Source organism: Tachypleus tridentatus, chromosome 2 (genome assembly GCF_004210375.1).
Source record: "Tachypleus tridentatus isolate NWPU-2018 chromosome 2, ASM421037v1, whole genome shotgun sequence".
Lineage (NCBI taxonomy): Eukaryota > Metazoa > Arthropoda > Merostomata > Xiphosura > Limulidae > Tachypleus > Tachypleus tridentatus.
This window is the reverse complement of record NC_134826.1, coordinates 88351785-88373053: the sequence shown is the minus strand read 5'-3', so window position 1 is coordinate 88373053 and position 21269 is coordinate 88351785. Positions and strand designations below refer to the sequence as shown.

General features: G+C 29.6%; 1 protein-coding gene across 3 annotated transcripts in view; it reads left to right on the top strand.

The window, feature by feature from the left end:
• LOC143244442 (transmembrane channel-like protein 6) overlaps window positions 1–21269 on the top strand; it is a 35907-nt gene extending 14638 nt beyond the window's left edge. For all 3 annotated transcript variants that reach the window (XM_076489091.1, XM_076489093.1, XM_076489094.1), the window contains exons 9-17: window positions 279–452; window positions 4616–4749; window positions 7961–8075; window positions 8800–8996; window positions 9202–9408; window positions 10763–10918; window positions 12148–12226; window positions 13418–13526; window positions 16966–21269. In XM_076489091.1, coding sequence (XP_076345206.1) covers window positions 279–452; window positions 4616–4749; window positions 7961–8075; window positions 8800–8996; window positions 9202–9408; window positions 10763–10918; window positions 12148–12226; window positions 13418–13526; window positions 16966–17621 — 1827 coding nt within the window. In that variant the 3' untranslated portion in view covers window positions 17622–21269. The remainder of the gene's footprint in view (window positions 1–278; window positions 453–4615; window positions 4750–7960; window positions 8076–8799; window positions 8997–9201; window positions 9409–10762; window positions 10919–12147; window positions 12227–13417; window positions 13527–16965) is intronic.

Below are 21269 nucleotides of genomic sequence, written 5' to 3'. Positions count from 1 at the left end.
GTGATCAAAATTAATTGTTACTTTGTCGGTTACAGAACTGATTAACAAAACTGCTTTAATTAAAGTGTCTCATAGAATTTCATGTTTCTCTCAAAGATAAGTAGGAACTTAAAATAATTTTGTGTTTTAAAAATCAGTGATCTTGAATTAATTAACATAATATTTACCAAGAAATTAAAGATGGTATGTTATTAGGATCTATAATTACATGAAAGGATAATCAACTTTAAGTAGAAATCATTTATAGTATATTTTGTTATGCCTCTGTTATTGTATAGGAACTCTTATCAGCCCACTCGCATGTAGAGATAAAGGACACCTGTTCTACAAAACTTATGAAACTTCTGGGCTTCTTTGGCATTAATATCTTTATCATGGCAGTCATTGGAGGCATAGGATACCTTATCTTTTTCATTTTAAAGAAGAGTGTCATAGAAGATGGTCTTGCTAAGGTATGTTTTAACAGAAGTGTAATAATGAGGAGGAATGTTTGTGAGGAGGTGAGGATACTTCTGGGTAATCAAATATCTTTAACAGTTTTATATAGGAAATATTTTCTAAAAACAAAACTAATATTTCAGCTAATTGGAATAGGTTTAGAATAACTCAGTTTGTGATTTTTATTAATCATACATTGCATGAAAGTGGTCCCTTCTATAGGATGAAACATTGCAGTTTTAGTTGCTTAATAAAGTATATTTTCATTATAAAGTTGATTACAATATTAAATTCTGTGTTATTTAGGAAAACCATTGTATATTGTACCAAACATTGGTCATTTTCTGGCCTTAACCAAGTGTTTAATATTTTAACAATTTATTATAATAAGCAAATGAAATTAATGTTCACAATTAATTCAATCTGGAAATGTTTCTGACAGCAGGAAAAAAATACACATTGGGTAAAATGTATTTAAATGACAACAACAGATATTTTTAATAGGTAGATAAACCAAATGAATCATTCACATATGTTTTATAATTTTCTGCAAGTGCTAGCAGTTTATCTGCACTTTTAACTTTTTTAGTGAAGTAAAACCTTACATTTGTGTTGTCCAAAAATTTATTTTTAGATAAATGTTGTCTAGCTTTTCACTATATCTTAAAGCTAGAAATCGTTTTTTTTTTTTTGTAGAAGTTAGCTGTATGTTACTTTTATTGGAAAGCAAAGTCTATAAATTTGCTGTAACTATGCTTTATTCATTATCTTTATACTGTTTTATACACAAGCATTATAAACTTCTTTTGGATGACAATGACTTATCACTGATGTGTAGTGAAAGCCAATTTAAGTCATAGTTCTTTATTGGTTATTTGAGCTAATATATTTCAAATTAAAAATCCCAAATTTACACTGGCTTTGTTTTTATAAAACAAAATCAAGACAGAACATAGCCTTCTTTACCACCACAACAATGTAAGTAGGTGTACTTGGTTCATTATGGGCACTTTTACTGTAAAGATTTTGTCTCCAACTAGTCAGTGTGCATTTCTAGTCTCCCCTACCAATTGTAAAACAGGTAACAGTACTCCATGGTAGCCTAAAAATTATATGATTATTGTTCTTATGTTTTGAAACCTCCAGAAAAAAACTGAATTTGCTCAATAAAGAGAAGTTAATTTATATCAGGAAATTTACATTTTTACCATATTTAGTAAATTAAAACTTGTACTGTATGTTGTTGTTGTTGGGTTAAGGACTCTTCTGCAGCAGGTGTCTGTGACTTGGTGGTGGTAAGTTAAAAAAAATTAAAATAACATCACTCACTTCACTTGCTTGCAAAATAATATATATTAGGAAGTAGTTAAACATATGTATAACAAATTCTTTACACTGCAGATGATCATGAGCGTATCATAGACACTATATAGTTCTTTCCTTCTTGTCAAAATTTCAATAAGGCCTATTCAACTGCTTTAGAATTTCAGTTGTCAAGCCTAACTGTTTTTCTTTGTTACTACTACCAAACTATCTTAGCATAATTTGCTTAAGTTTTATTGATTTACCACAATTACATTCTATGCTTCTAAATTTGTCTGCTCCTTTTTTGTCTTTAGGCCTACTTCCAATAAACATTTACTATTTGACAAAGTCCTCGCAGGTGGGTTCAATTACTTTAGAATCTCTTTAAGAAAAAATAAACAATTATTCTTATCATTTTTAAACAGCATTAGTCTAACCCTAACTGTTTGGCCTAAACTAATTGTTAGGCCTTCTCTGTACAAATGCTTCTTATGCATGATTTTGTTTCTCATCTGTTGTGTCTTTGTCTGTTGCTGTTTATATTTATATGTTTATTAACTTGTCAGCTTACTATTTATTTTGGACATCAATAAATATAAAGTGAGGTTCTATAATGTCAACATTTAACGAGTTATAAACACAATGTATGACTCTTATCAAGTCATGTAACTAAACTTGTCATAACATTTACTTTAAAATAATTTTGCTTCTAACTCTTTTGTTATGAACAAAACTATACAATCATGAAATATACATTCATAAAATAAATAAATAGAGTCGCATGAACCTTCTTTGCACCTCCGTCGTTTGCATCTGTCTTTACTATATGCTTTGAAACTTTGTTTCTTACTAAAGCATTCCACCACCTGGGTTTGTGTTTTTCTTCCTTGATGAGCCATACTTTTTCAAAACATCTCATATTGCTCCTTTTGGCCTTTGTATCCAGGCAGAGTTGGATGAATGGGGTCTATCCTTGGATAACATTGCTGTATCTACTGATCAGCCCATTCCACCATGGCTTTTTTACAGTTCCCAAATGTGACCTATCTTTAAGTCATCTGAGAAAAAACAAACACTCCTGATTGGAAATACTGTCTGTTATTTGCTGAACATCTTTCGAACCATCCTTCCATTCCTATTTACACAGATGATTCAAAATCAGGTGACTGTGTGGGCTCTGCCATTGTTTGTTGTGGTTCAGTGGTTGCGTGCAGAATCCCCTCTGCAGCTTCTGTGTTCACTGCTGAACTGTATGCCATTTCTCTTGTCCTGGATCACATAGAAGCTGAGCAGTACTCAAACTGCACTAATTATTCTGACTCGCTTAGTTCTCTACTGGCCCTGGAATTGCTATATGGTAGTTCACACCCTGTTCTCGCCAATATTCAAAACTGACTAGCCCATTTCTCTTAAACATCTACTTCCATCCAGTTTTTCTGGATACCGGACCACGTTGATATTTGCGGGAATGACCTAGCCAACACTGCAGTTAAATCTATCTGCTCTGGCACTATCACAGCTGTGCCTGTTCTATACATGGACTATGGTCCTGCATTCAAGGCTTGGCTCTGTGCCAGCTGGCAGTCCACTTGGAGCGAGCAATGCAAAAACAAGCTTTTCAAAATAAAATCCTATGCTGGACTTTGGCCGTCTTGCTTCTGTAAGGATCAGAAAGAGGAAGTTGTTCTAACTAGGCCACACAGTGGTCACAGTTTTTTTAACTGATCGTTTTCTTTTATTTGGAACTGATGCACCAATGTGTAGTTTTTGTTACACTCAGGTCACAGTAAGTCACATTTTCATTTCTTGCCTTTGTTATGACTCTCAACGACGGCACCATTTTGAACATGTTCTGTCCTGAGGTTTATCCATAACATTAGTGTTATTGGTGATGGTGACAATGTCCACCTTGGAAATGTTTTTAGGTTTTAAAGACCATTAATCTTTTTAATGCCATTTAAGTTTTTTTTTAAAATATACATTAGACCTTATACATTATACATCAAGAAAAGATATTTGTTTGCTTTACTTCTTCATTCACTGTGTTTCAAGAAAAATATGTGTAAGAGCTTGTTTGTAAATATTAATAATCTATATACATATATTATGCATAATAATTTTTACAAAATACTTGTTTTACTGTAGTTTTGTTAGTCTTTTAAGAATCACAGTCCACTTAGTTCGATTTGAAATTAGAAAATGACCATAACATCAAATAACTTGAAACCAGGACTGGAAAGGCCAATTTGAGGTGACTAATGCTGCTGTTTGAACAATCCGCTAGTCCTCCTGGCAAGCTATTAAAATTTTGCTACAAGTCTTTTAAAACTTTTATTACTTTTTGAAAATGGTCATAATGTCAAATAACTCGGAACCAGGCCTGGAAAGGCCAACTAAAGTAGACTGATGGTGGTTTTTGAACTTACCTGTTGGTCTTCCTGGCGAGTTATGACAATTATAATTATGCTACAGAAAGTCTTTTACAACTTGTTTTACTGTAGTTTTCTCTTACTGGTATAGACTAGATGTAAACATTGGTTTTATGCTATTTATGGTGTTTTTTTTATTAAACTCTGTTTTGTCTTACCTCAATTTCTGTTTATGAATTTTACTAAATTTACTTTAATATTAACTTTTTACCAGATGTTTGGCATAGATAACCTAGCTGCTTTGTGCCATAAAACACCAAATCAACTAACCAACCAACCATTTATGAGATACATAAAATTGTTTCTTTTTGTTGAACTTTTACAGAGATAAAATATTCTACCATGGTAAGAAGCATTATGAAAATAGATTATGAGATTAAAATGATATATGTAAACCATAGCATTAATGACTGTTTGAACTGTAAGACTTCTTTCTTTTACAGAATTTTGTTGAACAAATGGAACTATCTTTTGTGGTTTCCCTTATCACCAACTCTATTCCAGTCATCTTTGTCTTTTTATCCAAATACGAAATGCTTCAATCAAAGGAGACTCAACTATACTTTAATATGATTAAGTAAATTATGTTTTATTACTTTCAAAAAGAGTTTGTAATGACAAAAAAAATTGAAGTTTTAATGTACTGAAGTACAAATATTCAATAATTTGTGATAAAAGTAAGCTGACAACATTGATCAGAACTATAGATTAACTTAGTAAATAATGTAGTGTGTGTAGTACCATAAAACTGAAACATATAATGATTAGAATGTGTTAATTCATCTGTTTTGTTATCAGTGTCCAATAATATCTCAGAAGTTTCAGCCAGCTTGAAAGATTTAACTTATTCCTAAAACCTGAATACTAAGCTGATGATACAAAGAAATCTTCATAATAACACACACACACACATACATGTATATATAATAACTGAAAAATAGTAAAAAGGTATATTAAGTATTTTGACCATTAATGTTGGTGAAATCAGCATTAACCCTGTTGCTCTAGGTCATGGGTCCAAGACCATGTCAACATGTTTGTTGACTTATATTCAGTATTTTATTGAACTACTGTTTTATGAATTTAAGTTGGTAGGTTTGGTATTAAGCTGTATATTATAATTCAGATTTTAGTATTATACATAAATTAATTTCTTAATTTAAAATTAAATATTAAAAGAAAACACCTAAATATTGATTTTTGAGAGTCACGTATGTTGGATGCAACATTGGTTCATATTAAATGTTTGTGATGTCAAACTACTAAGTCTATAGCTTCATACAACTCAGAAACTCTAATTACCGATAGCTTAGAACTAGAATATTTAATAAAAACCTATCTTTTGATTCGCTGAAACATTGCTCATGTACTGAATCACAGTGGCACCGTTCACCTCTTTCCATATATATGCCTGTATCTATAACGTGAATAACCAATCAGAAGCTCAGAATCTCCCACTTTTGTGCTCTCAACCATTTTCGTGTGTTAGGATACCATCTTATTCTTTCAAAACAAGATTTTAAGAAGGTAGATTGTGTCTTTAACTTGCTTAAAATTTTATTTTTTAGGCAGAAATACAATGTAGTTACTAAACTTGATAAGTTGAGGTTGAATTCTGTGGTATCAGTACAGTATTTTATGATTTTTTGGTTATTCAAATGTACAGATAAAAAAGAAAGTTTCACATTCTCCATATGCAAAATGTAAAAAGGCTTAAAAAGCTAACAAAAGCAGCAACCAAATACAAAGGTCATATCAAGAAAAGATATTTGTTTGCTTTACTTCTTCATTCACTGTGTTTTAAGAAAAATGTGTAAGAGCTTATTTGTAAATATGAATAATCTATATACATATATAACGTATAATAATTTTTACAAAATACCAGCCCACTAAAACACAGCCAAGATCAGTCACTTTGTAAAGACTAAAGGTCAGTTTTAATTATTTGATATGGTAACATGAGAGCACATGTACATCATTGGAACTTCTGTATTGTTAGCTACATGACTGAAAGGCCAGTATAATAAAAAATAATATATACATTAAATGTATAATGTTTTGAGATTTCAGCTATTTCAACCAAACATTTGTGTTTTCACGTTATAATTTGTAGTCATTCAAGAAAGCAAAAAAACATAATTTATATTTATTTCCTTAGTTTTATGGTGGTTAAGGTTGGACAAATTGTCATACCATCTGTAGTTAGGGTAGAGAAAATAACAGACAAAATATAAAGTTTTACTGAAAATAAATTTGAAATCTATTTAGAAGGCTTTAGTGATTATACAAATAATATTTGAGATTTTTGGGACGAAAATTATGACATGAAAATCACTTCACGTTCAGACTAGTAACAAAACAGACTCAATGTTTTCATATTTAGTAAATATACTTCATTTAAAAATCTTATTTTTTATGTACCACATTTTGTGAAGATACACATTGAAAACTGCAGTATACCTAATGTGTGCAAATGTGTATACATACTCGTGTATTTTATACCTAACTTATCATGAAAGGTTTAAAAAGAGATGAAAACTATACTAGTAACCTCAAGGATGGATATATTTAAAGCCTGGATAACTTTTTAACTTTGTATTAAAGAGAAGTTTTAGGGTTAACATAATTCAATGAATAAGTACAAATAGAAGCTTGTGTTAATGGTAAAAAATTAGGATATTCAGATAAGTCATTGAGATGAATTAACTCTACCAATAATTACTCATGAACAGGAAAGTAAATTGTGAATAAAGTATTCTAGATATATAAAGTTTTGAAGGACTGGTTTTATAATAACAGCCATGTATGTATAGTCCCCAAGTGGGACAGCAAATGTCTACAGATTTAAAATGCAAAAATCAGTCTTTTAATCTCCTTTGTGGGCACAGCAGATAGCTTGAAATGGCTTTACTATAAAATCACATACACACACATACAGTGTATATAAGTATTTTTAACAGTTATGTATAGAGAAATATAAGTAATGCTCAGAAATATTATTCAGTTATTTGATATCATCCTAAAATACATAAAATAAATAGTTAAATGAGGTAGTTGATCATCAAAGTTGAGAGTTGTTTAATTAACAGTTCACTATTGGATATCAAGTTCTCAGAAAGATAAACCTTTAAAGTTATTTATAAATATATTTTTTCTTTTAAAACAATCTAAAAGAAATAATATTATAATGTAAAAAAGTAGTATTTAGAAATTAAAATCAATAATATTAATTAATTTCAATGTAGAAGTAAAGTTAAAAATCATGATAAAGGTGATAATTATAGGTTTTACAGTGTATCTTACCTGTGCCTGTATTCATCTTTTACTAATACATTGGTAAGGAAAAATGGTTTTGAAAATCATGTGAATATCTTTAATTAATAGATTCTGAATATATATATATATAATATTATTTGAATAGTTTTAAATCAAATTGTAGAAAAGGATAATTCCCAGTATTTTGTTGTTTCTATTTGTATTTTGTAATGTTTGTACATATATAAAGTGTTTTACTTACATATAATGTATGTACACATACACACATGTATACAAATTTTGTTTTCAGATATATACATAGAATCAATGTTGACATGAATTTCAAATTAATGAATATAATTATTTGACAATCACACATGCTTTTCTTTTTCAACGTGCAAGCTTTAATGCTTTGTTTTGACCAATGTGTAATTTTTGTTCTTTTTTTGCCAACAACCTTAAGTAAAGCTGTTATAGATAGTTTGCATGTAAAAAAAATATATCTCATTTTTTTTCTTATAAAATTTATTTAGGATTGTTTTTATGAAAGCTGTCATACTAGCTATTCTGGTGTTTTTTTGGCTTTTTGCTGATTTGGATATGTTGAATTTGGAAAATCCACTCAATATTACCAAGAATGCATCTATTGTAAGTTAAACATGAGCAGATTTTTTATTATAATCCACTTGTAATATTAAGTGAATGAAGAGCGAAAATATAGACATAATATTTTCAATTAAATGCTTACATCACTTATTATTCTTTACAAAGGAATTCCTGTAGCATTTACGTTTTAAACAACAGTTGCAGAAAATATTATATTTTTAGTTAAATTTGTTACTTGACCTATGAATTGGTATAATTAATTTTAGTTAAATTTGTTGTTTGACCCATAGATTGAGGTAATTAATTTTTAATTAGAAAGTTAATGCTATACATTTCAGTCAAATTTGTTGTTTGACCCACGGATTGGGATAAATAATTTTTAATTAGAAAGTTAAAAGCCTTTGAAGATGTAACTAGTTGTTTGAGCCAAAAATAACAAAACATTTTAAATCTTTCATGATTAGTGAATTACAAAGGAATCATGTAATTTATTAAAAAAACAACAACAGCTGTTTTGCAGGTAACTTTATTTTTATTAGATGTTATTTTTTGGAATTTCTCTGACTCATAAGACCATTTACACTTTTTTTTGTCATTGTGTTTTGTTTTGTTTTATGCACAAAAATCCTTTTGATATAAATTCACTTAGCCCAGTATTTATGTATTTTGATCAACTCGGTAATAATATCAGTAATTTCAAATATATTACGGTGTTGTTCAGAACATCCACACTTATTATATTGATGTTTAACTTTCATACCAATAGTGTTGGGAAACAGAATTAGGCCAAGAACTTTACCGACTTCAAGTGGTGGACTTGTTATTTGTGTTGTTCATCAGCACTTTCCTGGGCGAGTTTGTAAGAAAAATAGTTCACAAATTTTGCTGCACAAGTGTTTCAAGCCCAGAGTTTAATATTGCCAACAATATATTAGACCTTATATACACACAAACATTGGCATGGTATGTTATAATCTTATTATTTTATGTGACAAAAGTGAATAAGTTAAATATTAAATTCTATTAAAATGTAAAGCTGGTTTCTTTTAAGCCTTAAATTCTGTGATTATTTTAATACTTATTCTGTCCCTTTTTTTTTCCACTTACATATGCATCCATAGTTATAGAATAACTAAACTACTGACTTTTTTTTTTTGTTTGTTTACAGGTTGGGTGCTTTTTACAGCCCTCTGTTGTCAGTTGTTGTAATCATAAAACTGATCATAATCTTCTATACAAAACGTTTTAGTGTCATGTCTAACTGTGAGCCGTCTCTCAAACCTTGGCGAGCTGCTCATGGAACAACTGTTTTCCTTACATTGATTCTCATTCATTTGTTATTAACAGTTGCAGCATTTGGATGTAGCATCTTTTTGTAAGTGATTCTGTTTCCTTTGCTTGTTAAGCAAAGTATAAAGGTTACAGGTTGTGATGTAGAACAGTTCCTCATTAGTTTTTGTTGAAAACTTAGTGTCATATTTGATAAGATTATACAGCATTAAAAACTTTGTAAGTTTTTTATTTTTTTAATCAACATGGAAAGTTATTTAAAACAAATTATTATTAATTATAATTAATAACAAATAATTATTAACAAATATATGAGTAAATTTAATGTTTACATTACTAAAAAAATAACTGTAGCTACATACATTAGAACTAAAAATAATTTAATAATGAATATAAATAACTTAATATAGGGATATTACTTTCTTATGATGATTAGAAAACTTCTTTGTTAGTTGGGTACCATTGATGTTAATAATATTTTAAATCTTAATTCAGTCAATTCTAGAAAGTACTTCTGGATGCAAGTTTATTTAGTTGTTTTCTATGTATATGCACGATTTAACATGTTTTCTATACATACAGCACTTTCAATCAGGGTTTCTCAAGTCAAGTTGTTGGTGAGAGTGTTCAATCTTTCATCTGTTGCTTTATATGAAAACCTTTGAAATATTTTGAAATATTCCTTTACATTAACAGAGAGTAAGTTAAATATGGAAAGAAAATCAAATTAGAAAGAATTTTTCAAATTACGACATGAAAGTTTTTATTGGTGAAAATCAAATGTTTTTTGTGTGCAAGACTGATTTATATATATGAATAATGCTTTTTTAGAGATGAGTTAGGTTTAATTGAATTTCTATCACTAGATTATTCAGCAGTAACTGTCTAATACTGAAAACTGATTTTAGTTTCATGCACACACACACATCTATATATATAAACATTTATTATATGACAGTTTTAGGATATTCAACATTTATGTAATTATGTAACACTTTCTTAGGGACTATAACTAACTTTAATCAATTTTTTAAGTGTGTGAGATTGATTTTTCTCTGAAGTTAGAAACCCTGTAATTATGTGCTTCAAAGGATAAAGCATTTTCATTTTTATCAGAACTTCTTTTCTAACGTAAATCAATTTGGTCAGGATTTCTCTATAATTCTTTCATTTCATTACTTGTCAGATACTGTGGTAGAAAAATACTGTTCTACTTTTTGAAATCCCACTATCCAACTAAAGATTGCTATAATACAAGTAATGGATACTTCTCACCTGCAATGAGCAGAAGAGGTCATATTTAAGGAAGAAAATTGTACAATATCAACAGTTATTAGAAAGATTATAAACGTTTTTAATAAATATTTGAGTACATTTAATCTTTTTGGGTGAAGAGAGAGAATTTTCACATTGTTTTTTTTTAAATTTTGGAATTGCAGAGAAAATGTTAGTCCATCAAATGACTGTGGACCCTTTCGTGGTATCCAAGCAGTTGATATTCTGGTGAGAGATCCTAAAGAACAGGGCTGGTTAGCTGTGGTTTTTCGTCTCCTAACTTCAGCACCAGTGATTGCAGGAATTTTGCTTTTCTTGTTGTTAGTATTATTTTTATTTTGAATTTTATGCAAATTTATTTATTTTGAAAGGTACGTGGATGTTTTTTTTTCTTGCTACAGTTCTTCAGATAGCATACTTATGAGTTGCCTGAAAATGAAATATTCATTTTTAAAATACATTTATTACCTTGTTTCATGGCCAGACTTCACAGTGCCCAATACAGTGATAGATATATGCTTTTCTATCTAACAATAACATTTGTAATATAGAAGTTTAACAATTAACTTGACTGTTATTTAAGCCTAAATTTTGTTAAGATGTTAATACAGCAAACCCACTAATCTCACATAAGAAAATCCTCACTTAACAGTCCTGTGAATATTTACAGATGTTATCTTTAAAATTGAAGCACACAATGTTTGATACCTTTATTTGAAACTTACATTTTTTAAGTGTTATTCTGTTTGTATGGTCGTTTTTTTCTGTTGATCAAGTTGTTACTTGTCAAAAGTGATAATTGTGTAGTAACTGAAGAGCGCATGCATAAGTGCTGTAACTTATAAGCAGATGTCTCTAGAGACGAACTTTGGTGTAATGACACGAGTTCTCAAAATATAAAATCCTATTTAAAGGTTTTGAAATGTAAAACCAGTACATCTGTGTGTGTATATATATATTTTCATTTTTACTTAACTTTCATAGCAGTTTCCTTGCCAATTTTTTTTTGCAAAAATTCATTGATACTTTTATGGTTGTTATTCTTATCAGTGTCATCAGTCTAGTGTGGAGACACGTGTAATAAAATTGTGAATTCCTTTTTGTCAACACTAAAAGTAACAATTTTCTAATCAAAGGTGAAATTAATTGTTTTATACAAACTGTATTACCATTTTCCTTGTACTTCATATTGAAGAGCCTTAGATATGTTACTTTTATTTGCTTCTAATATGCTTTACAAAGAGTGAATTTTCCGGTTAAAATCTTCCAGATTATAGTGGTTGTGAAGTTCTTAAACTTTTTTTTAAAGCCATGCATCAGTTTTTGTTACCTCAACATAAAATGAATTTATATAATGAACGAAAGCCTGTGGTATGTTTCGCGCTTCATGTCTGTGATGGTTGTACTTTTTGTTTTTAAAGAAAGTTGTGTAATTATTGCAAACAAATTGATCAAATATTTAATAACTTTAAAATCCATCTTTACTCGGAACTTCTATATGTCTAATGAATACGTAACGCTGACTTCTAGCTTTTATTTTTAATTGCAGAGTTGGTGTTTATTACCTTCGTGCTACAGCTAAAGCTCATAAAAACATCGTGGATTTGTTGCGAGAACAACTTATATTGGTGAGTTGTTAAATTTATTAATTAAAAAGGTAATATCATTACATGTGCTTCTTCATATTGGTCACAACATATTAAATACCAGTGATTTATTCTTGTCAGTTAAGATAAAGGACTACAGAGTGTGGAGAACTTACAGGTGATATTATGTTTATAGTCATACAGTATCATACATAAGATGACCGGTATTGTGCTTGCTGCAAGTTTTTAAAATATGTTCAGAAATGTTAATCTAAATATATCTGAACGAAAGACTTTTTTGTTTGAAAGATTCTCTAGTTTGTTTTAATAGTATTATTTTATAGTTTAGTTTTCAAATAGTTTTGGTGTTTTGGTAACATAAAAGTAAGTAATGTTAGTATTGAAACCAAATTACTCCTCTCCAGACTTTTAGGTAAGCAGGACATGAATAGTTTTAAAAGTAGACATGGATTATCTTCTTAAAAAACAATTTACTTTATGTTTATTTGTTTTAGTGCAAAGTTACATAATAGGCAGTGTAAACTCTGTCTACAATGTAGAATTGAGCCACAAAATTTAGTGTTTAAAGACTATAAACTTATGACTGGCCCACTGCAGTATGTTTTTTATGTTGTTAAAATCGTTTTGTCATTCCACAAAACCTTGTACTCTTAGGTTTAAATATTTTTCTTGATTTTTTTATGGCATTGGAATTTGTTTTATTGTTATTATCTTCTGAATAACTATTGTATGGTTGTTTTGAAATGTCAAAGTATTAATGGTGTAAGTGTGGTAAAAAAAAAACTTTCCCATTAAAAAGAATTTTGTGTGGTTTCATATCATACAGTTTTATATGGGAAAAGAAGATAACACAGTACAAAGTGTATCACTTCCTAATTTGTTATTTTTTTGCAATGTGTAGCACATTACAGTTACAAATATTACAATACCAAATTTCTGACAGTCCCCACTGCAACATTTTGTTTTTTTGACCCTCATGATTCATTCATTCTTTATTGAAGTTGCAAATGTTTTTCATAAAGAAGTTTGTTTCATGTGACTACAGGAAAGGGTTATAGTTTAAAATATAGTAAGCTACAACACTACATCGTGCAATGACTTTATTATAATATTATAAAAATGTATTACTTATGTTTACTACCTGGTTGTTTCAGTCATTTGAATAACGTTTGTGTACGTATATGAATAAATATGTATTTATTTTCTTATTAGGAAGGAAAAGATAGAGTGTTTCTGCTACAATTATTTGAAAGTGCTTTACGAGAACGAGGAGCATCTGCAAGCACTTCCTCGTCTGAAGGAATGATTAAAACAGTTACAGGTAATTTAAAACATGAAATTAACCTAAATTATTCTGATAGATTCTTGGTACTTTGTTATTTTCTTTTTCCACCAACTTGTTATAAAGTAGTACAGTGTTTGAATACTTTATGTTAAAATGATTTTAGAGTCTCACGACTTTGTTATAGTCAGTGTCGTCATGTTTAGACGTACTCTGTCTGACAACCAGGCACCTTTGTAATAATTCTGATACATAATTTCCATTGCATTTGTCTCCATCTTAAGGCTGTTATATCTAACACATCACTTCTGCTTCTAGCTTTCCATAATTAGTCTGGTTTACGAAGAGAATAACTTACCAACACTAGTGTCAACAGTACAGTTGTACACGAATCTACAGGTACTGCAACTGGTGATTTGACTAGTGTATCTTTGTATGTAGTAGTATGATTTCCCCATTTAATTCTCCAGCTGTTTCAGGTACACATTGATTGAACTGATACGTCATGGAAGCAAGTTCTATCCATGTAGTTTGTTCCTCTTTTCCAGATGGATGGAGATTCTTCTTGAATGTGTTTTGTACTGTTGCTGGAAACATGTAAATGACTTTTGTCACTGTTCTTTGTGTTTGTGAATTCTTATCTTTTATAAAATGCCACAGCTGGCATAATACTTTTTGCAGGTTTCTTTGAGGATGGTACTGAACTCTAAGATGATCCACATTCCTATGTTTTATTATAAAATTATAACTCTCCAATCTGAACACTTTTGTGATCTGAGTATGTTAATATTTTGTTTTGGAAATGGCTCTTCCTCAACCTTCCCACAAGTTTTGGTGGCTTCATATTACATAGAAAATGCTAAAAAAATGTCAAATATAAATCTGATGTATTTGTTCTACTTAACTCTTATACTGCTTGTGATTGTCATGTGACAAGGCCATGTCATCATGATTGTTGCCTTGCATTCAAAATTTGATTGAAATACTATTTTATGAATTTTTACCAAGATGTTTGGTATCTAATTGTAGATTATAATTCAAACTTTAATATTATATGTTAGTTAATTTCTTAAGCTACAAGTAAATGTTAAAGGAAAACACCTAAATATTGATTTTTGTGAGTTGCATGGTATGTTGAATGCAACGCTGGTTAAAATTATATGTTTTTGATGTCAAAATACTTATATAGTTCCGTATGAATTAGGAACTCAAATTACACAATACCAATGTTGACAAATTAGAATATAAAATAAAAATATCTTATATTTTTATTTTGCTGAGATATGGCTTATGTACTGAATCAAACACAGTGGCCCTGATCACTGCTTTCCATTTTTGGAAACAGTCCTTTATGTACATTTAATGCAATGTATGACATTTAAGTATCAAATCGACAGCTTAGAATCTCCCCCTCATAGTTTTCTCAGCCATTTTATTCTGTTAAAAGGCTACCATTTTTTTTTGAGCCAAGTAGGTAGGTTGTGACTTCATTCTGCTTGAAGTTTCATATTTTATAAAATCTAAATAATCCTTAGTTAGTAAACTTAATAAATTGTAGTGGAATTCTATGGCATTAGTGTGTGTGTGTGTAACTTAAAAAATATTTTGTTTCGTATCCTTCACGTGCAAAATTTTAAAAGGCCAAGCAACTGAGTTCAAGGGTTGTAGCTAGAAGAGATAATTGTTTGCTTTATTTCTTTATTTATTGTTCTATATTTTAAGAAAACTAAATTTAATAACTTATTTCTAAATAATAATAATCTATATACATATATAATGTATAATAACTGAAACATGACTGAATATTACAAAATACTACTCCACTAAAGCACAGTTAAAACAGGTCACTTTGTAAAGACTAATGGTCAGTTTTATGTTATTAGATACAGTAATGTAAGTGCATGTGCACCTTGTCAGTGCAAGTTATGTAATATTAGCCAAGCACCACTGGAAGGTCAGTATAATAAAAAAATAAATATATATAATGTGTGAGACTTAAGCTGCTTAGACTAAACATTTGTGTTTTCATGTAATAATTTGTAGTAATTCTAGCATAAAAAATAAAATCATAATTTTTATTATTTTTTTATAGTTATGAGGTTGGTCAAATTAAGAGATCCCACATATGGTAGAGAAAATAACAGACAAAATATAAAGTCTTACTGAAAATGTGTATTGGAAATGTATTTAGGAAGTTTTAGAGGTTACACAAATAACATTTGAGGTTTGTGGGGTAAATAATAGTTTTTAGTCATGACATGAAAGTCACTTCACACTCAGACTTGTAACTAATCAGACTTGATATTTTTATAAACAAATCTTTTGTAAAATAACTTCAATAAAAAATCTTATTTTTTATGTACAAAAAACTTGTACTCTTTACTAAAATAAGCTACCAAATTTTGTGAAGACAAATGAACTGCATCAAAAGCTATAGTATAAATCCTTAACATGTGCAAATGTGTATTCATAGTCATGTATATTATACCACACCCATTGTGAAAGGGTTAAAGATGTTATTCCACGTGATTATGATATAAAAATATATTTAGACCTATAAATAATAAAATCTACTTTGTTTATGTATACCATACAAATTATCCATTAGGTAATTTTTGTACATTGGTTGTCTTACATGTAAATAGCTTGAAAAAATCAAAGAGATATAGATAAGTATTTTAAAATGACAAAATTATTCTTAAATTATGACATACTGATTAACACTGTAGACATGTAATAAGAAAAAGCAGTAAAAGAAAAATTAAATGAGGTGCATATGAAAGTGATAGGAATTTCTTCTCTTAGGCCACATAAAGTAAAGATTGTTCTTTACTCTTCTCGACTGCTAGAGGGTCAGCAGTAAATTCACAGACTTACAATACTAATGTGGATAGAGAGCAAAATACCTCATTGTGTAGTTTTATGCTAAAACAACAGCAATAATATTTTTTTCTCTTTAGTGGTAAAAATATATTCTATCCTTAATAAATGTCCCATGAAGGACCATTGTTGCCATGGATAACATTGGTATTAGGCCAAGCAATTTGTCAAATATATAAAAGCACTGTCACCTGGTATTTTTAAAAATTTTTTACAAGAAAAGTAAACATAAATCTATTCATCTGGTAATTTTTAAATCAGCTTGGGAACTTTTTTATTAAAAAACAAACCAGTACTAGTTATTTTTTTCATAACCCTATATGAAACAAAACTTTTCACTTTTTATTTGAAAGCAAATTTTGCAAAACAAAAGTGGGATGCATGTGATCCATTCCCAATTAACTGCAATAAACAAACAGAATTACAATTATTTAATGAAACAGTGTAATATGAGTGCAATATCAAATATACTCCACTAAATGTCTTTAGTTTAATTATTTTTATCGTAAAATATGAAAGGTGTAAAACACAACAGTGGAAATATCTTCTAACAATGTATAACAATTAAAGTTAATCAGAAAATGACATTTATTTTCAGATGCTCAGCAACTGAGTGATGATATGAACTCGCAAGACAAACATTCATTAAAACCAGTGGAATTGACCAATAAGCTGTATAGAGATAAGTCTTTTGCTAGTAATAAGCCTACTCCTCAAGAACAAGACGTAATACCACCCAACTTTTTAACACCAGAATACATGCCCGCTGATGTGCCAGCTCATGAAAAATTACACTATTCGTCTAGTAAAGATGAGCCAGTGCGAGTGAAACCTGGTTGGGGAAGATCAAGGCATGTTTCTCCAAACAGAGAATCTTATTCTGCTAGTCAAAAATATATTCCCTCAGAACAAGGGTCTTCTCCTTATGATAGAGGAAATTATAATTCACAACAAGATAGAGAAAACTATCCTCACAATGTGATTAATTACTCTCAAAATCAAGAACACCTACCACCACGTGGCTTTTCAACACCACACTTACAGAATTATTACATTCCCGATTCAGTCTGTCCTGATAATAATCTTGGTTTTTCTAAGACTGCCATCCCATCTCCTCCACACTCTTCTCATCAACAAGGCTTTCAGTACCTTGGACGAAATGACCATCAGCTTAGATCACAAATGCCTCGTGGCCTCCATCAACATACACCTTCTCCACAAAACTTCATGGAGTCCAGACCAAGGCGAAGGTAATAACCAGTCAAAGTTACCTTAGATAAAAGTACCAGAGTCAAAAATCTTTATGCTACACCAACACTTACAGCATAACATTGAAAAATTAAAATGCTGTTGAAAGTCTCTTTTTTTCAGTCAAAAATACCAGCTTTCAATTAACATTGTTTCGACGTGTAGTCAAAACCAAAAGTAATATTTTTAATTGTATACTATGTATAGAACCCTTTAGATAATTCTATATCATAGAAATACTGATAATGGTTTTTATTCATTCTTTACTAGTCCAACATATGTGTAATAGCATTTCAACAACATTTCTTCTCTATATGCTAAAGCTTGTTGTTACAAAATGGAGAGTTTTAATTGAAATGTTGTTTTTGTCGGCCTTTTATGCAACATCAACTGAAATGGAATATTATACCGAGGTTTGTGAAGTATACCACAGAATATTGTTTTGTTGTTACTGTAATTAGAATAGTCAGGTTAGTGTTATATTAATCTTAAGACAATAGAGCTGAAAGTAACTGGATGTGTATTGAATACAACAGTTATAAAGCACATAAAGATTGACTTTATACACATTGATACAAGCACTGATGCCAAACATTGGTGATACAAAAGGGAAAGGATGGACATTTTGATAAAACCCTGAAAATACAGAATTTTTGTTGCAAAAAAGTTTTAAAAAATTCAAGATAGTGCAATTTCATTGGGTAACGTATTTATACTATGTTTTTTTAAAATTTAACGATTTTTTAAAAGGTCTTAGCATTTCTTTTACTTGGTGCTAATTCTGTCACGATAAAGTTTTACGTACAAATTTCTAGTAGGAAATTAATGCTCAGTATCCTTATGTTTATTTTAAAATGTTAATAATGTAATGCTTAGTACCTGCTTTTAAGCTTCAAGTTGTGCTCTGTTTTATAGAAATCCTTGTAATGTTTTACTTCACTAAATCCCAATAAAACCTTGTTTTTGTGTGTATGTAACGGGGGTGAGGTGGGAGGGGAACCTATTTTTTTTAAGTTTATATATAACAGGGATTTGTGGAACTAAAATCAATATGACATACCTATCTAAATAAATAATACACTGATTTGTCACTTAGCAGGTAATAATGAACGTTAAAGTCTGTGACGTCTTTTTTTTTTCAATAAGGATTAACTGAGACGTTACATTTCTTTCATCTATGCTAATGTGCACCGATAAATGTGGATGCACTCTTTTTATCTGAACTCAAAATGGGTATTCCTGTCTCTTATTTATTAAAGTTATGTGATAGGAAAATAAAGAATTCCTGGCCTGTTATTGGGCTTACTGACAAAATTCTGGTTTTTTAAACAAACTATTTACTGGTAGAAAGGGGAATGGGGTGGCCTAGAAAATCTTTTCACCCTCCCAAATCATGCTGGATCATGGGAATGCTTAGATAAAACAAATGACACCTGCAGCAATTAAGTGACTTAGTATCAAGAATTTGATTTAATGGGAAGGTGGGGAATTCTTTCATGAAAATGTGTGCCAATTGCGTTACAACATGCCTAATTCCACACATTTTACTTATATCCCTGTCTTTAATAAGTGTAATGACCCTCTATATTGGACATTTTTTAAAAACATTATATATCATATCGTCAGTTTAGATTGTCTATTTATTAGATGAAATAATTTTCCAGAAACATACCTTTGATTTCAAACTAATTATATTCCAAGTAAGCTTGAAATATTTTAAATGTAACTTGAAAAAACGTGTCATTTATATATATTCAAAATAACTTCTTTTGAATAATTTTATAAACCATTGAAAACAAGTTTGTACATTACTGTTTCACCAATATTAATAACCATTAAAACAATCGGAAGGTTTACCTGACTGTTACTAACTGTTCTTCGTAAACAAGTTTATAAGTTACATTTTTATTTTAAATTGTTTCTCCCGACAGGTGTTAACGATGTTTTATGATTTTAAGATAATACAAACTCTATTATTAAGCTTTTAATAGAAAAAATTGTGCTACTTTTTACATATTTTTGAACACCTTAGTATTTTTAATAAATTAATGTTTTTATACGTATGTAGAAAATTCCTTTTCTTCCTAAGTACAAAGCATTCATGAGGTAAACAGAATTTACCAACAATATTAATAGTAAACATTTATTATCATGCCAGTAAGTATGTTACTTTTAATTATATATATATTGTACAAAGAAATTGAATTATATTTTTAAAAATGTGATATATATATATATATATTAGTAGTTTTAAGATTTTCAGGTGCAAAATGTTATGAAGGCCAATAACTAGATTGCAATTTCTTCTGAGATTTCTCCAGATTTCAAAGCTACACTGAGAATTAGTAGATTTCTAAATTTTAAATGTAACACATTTTCCACTGAGCCTACGAAGTTTCGAACGGATTTAGAAATTATCTACGAGGCTGGTATAACAGTCCAACAATAACGTTTCCCAATAACTCGTTTTGTTACCCCAGTCATATGAAAGTTGTGTTTGTACCGTAGAGCTTGGTTACAATAAATGTCATTCTTTTGCTTGTGACATATAATTACACGTTTCATGAGGTTTAGTATATTAATATAAATATTAAGTATTACAGTTATAAAAAAATTAAATTATTTGTGCATGTATTTTTATCAAATTATAGGAGGCATTATAATTTACTTAACTATATTTGCTTAACACAAAATTCAGTTTTATGGTCCATGCAAATATAATAGTTACCGTATTTTCCGGTTAATAAGCCGAATAAGCCGAGGCCAATTTTCAGCTCTGAAAATGAGGGTTTTTGCTTATTACCGCCATTACCAGTCCAAAGCTGGTGATCGGCCAATAAGCCGACCCCCAAAAATCAGGTCCAAAATTTAGGGCCAGAAATTCGGCTTATTAGGCGGAAAATACGGTAATTCAAAATAAACTTTCAGGTTAACGTGATCTCCGTTAGCAATTTTAATATGGAAAGTATATAATTATTAATTTTATTACTTTATATACTACGATTTTCTATTCTCACTTCATAATTACTGTGTTAAGCGTCATGATGTTTTTTATCTGCAACTTCTAGTTTATAAAGTAAGATAACCGTGACCTTACCATGGATCGAAAGTTTTCTTTGTCATTGTTTAAATAGTATCACAAACATTACGAATGCAATTCTTCATTAGGTAGAAAAATGAATTAAAAACAATTTATAGCTGAAAATTTTATTTAGTATAAATAAGATGCCGCAAATTTGCCCTTAAATTTTGGTGTGTATTTGGATTGAGACACGATGAGTTAAAAATGCAAAATGGATGAAGTCTGAGGAATTTTGTGGTTGAAATTTTTATTTTTTTCACATTTTATGTTGTTGCAAAGTTTGTCTCTACAGGTATTTCATATCTTTGTTCCACAAGCACGGTATATAAATTATTCACGTTTTAATTTACCAATTGGCTGTGGTGTGATTATTTGTAAGTTAAGACATAATACAAGTGTTTTTATTCTGTGTTACGAATGCATTCATTCCATGCAGAAATAAATATTGCACTGTTTAATCCACGCTACCCAAATTATGTTTTTGAACAGTTGAGTTTAATGACGTCAAATAGATTTTTCTTGAGTCTTCACCTGGTGATTGAAACGCAAAATAAAATTTTGGGTTCAGTGAA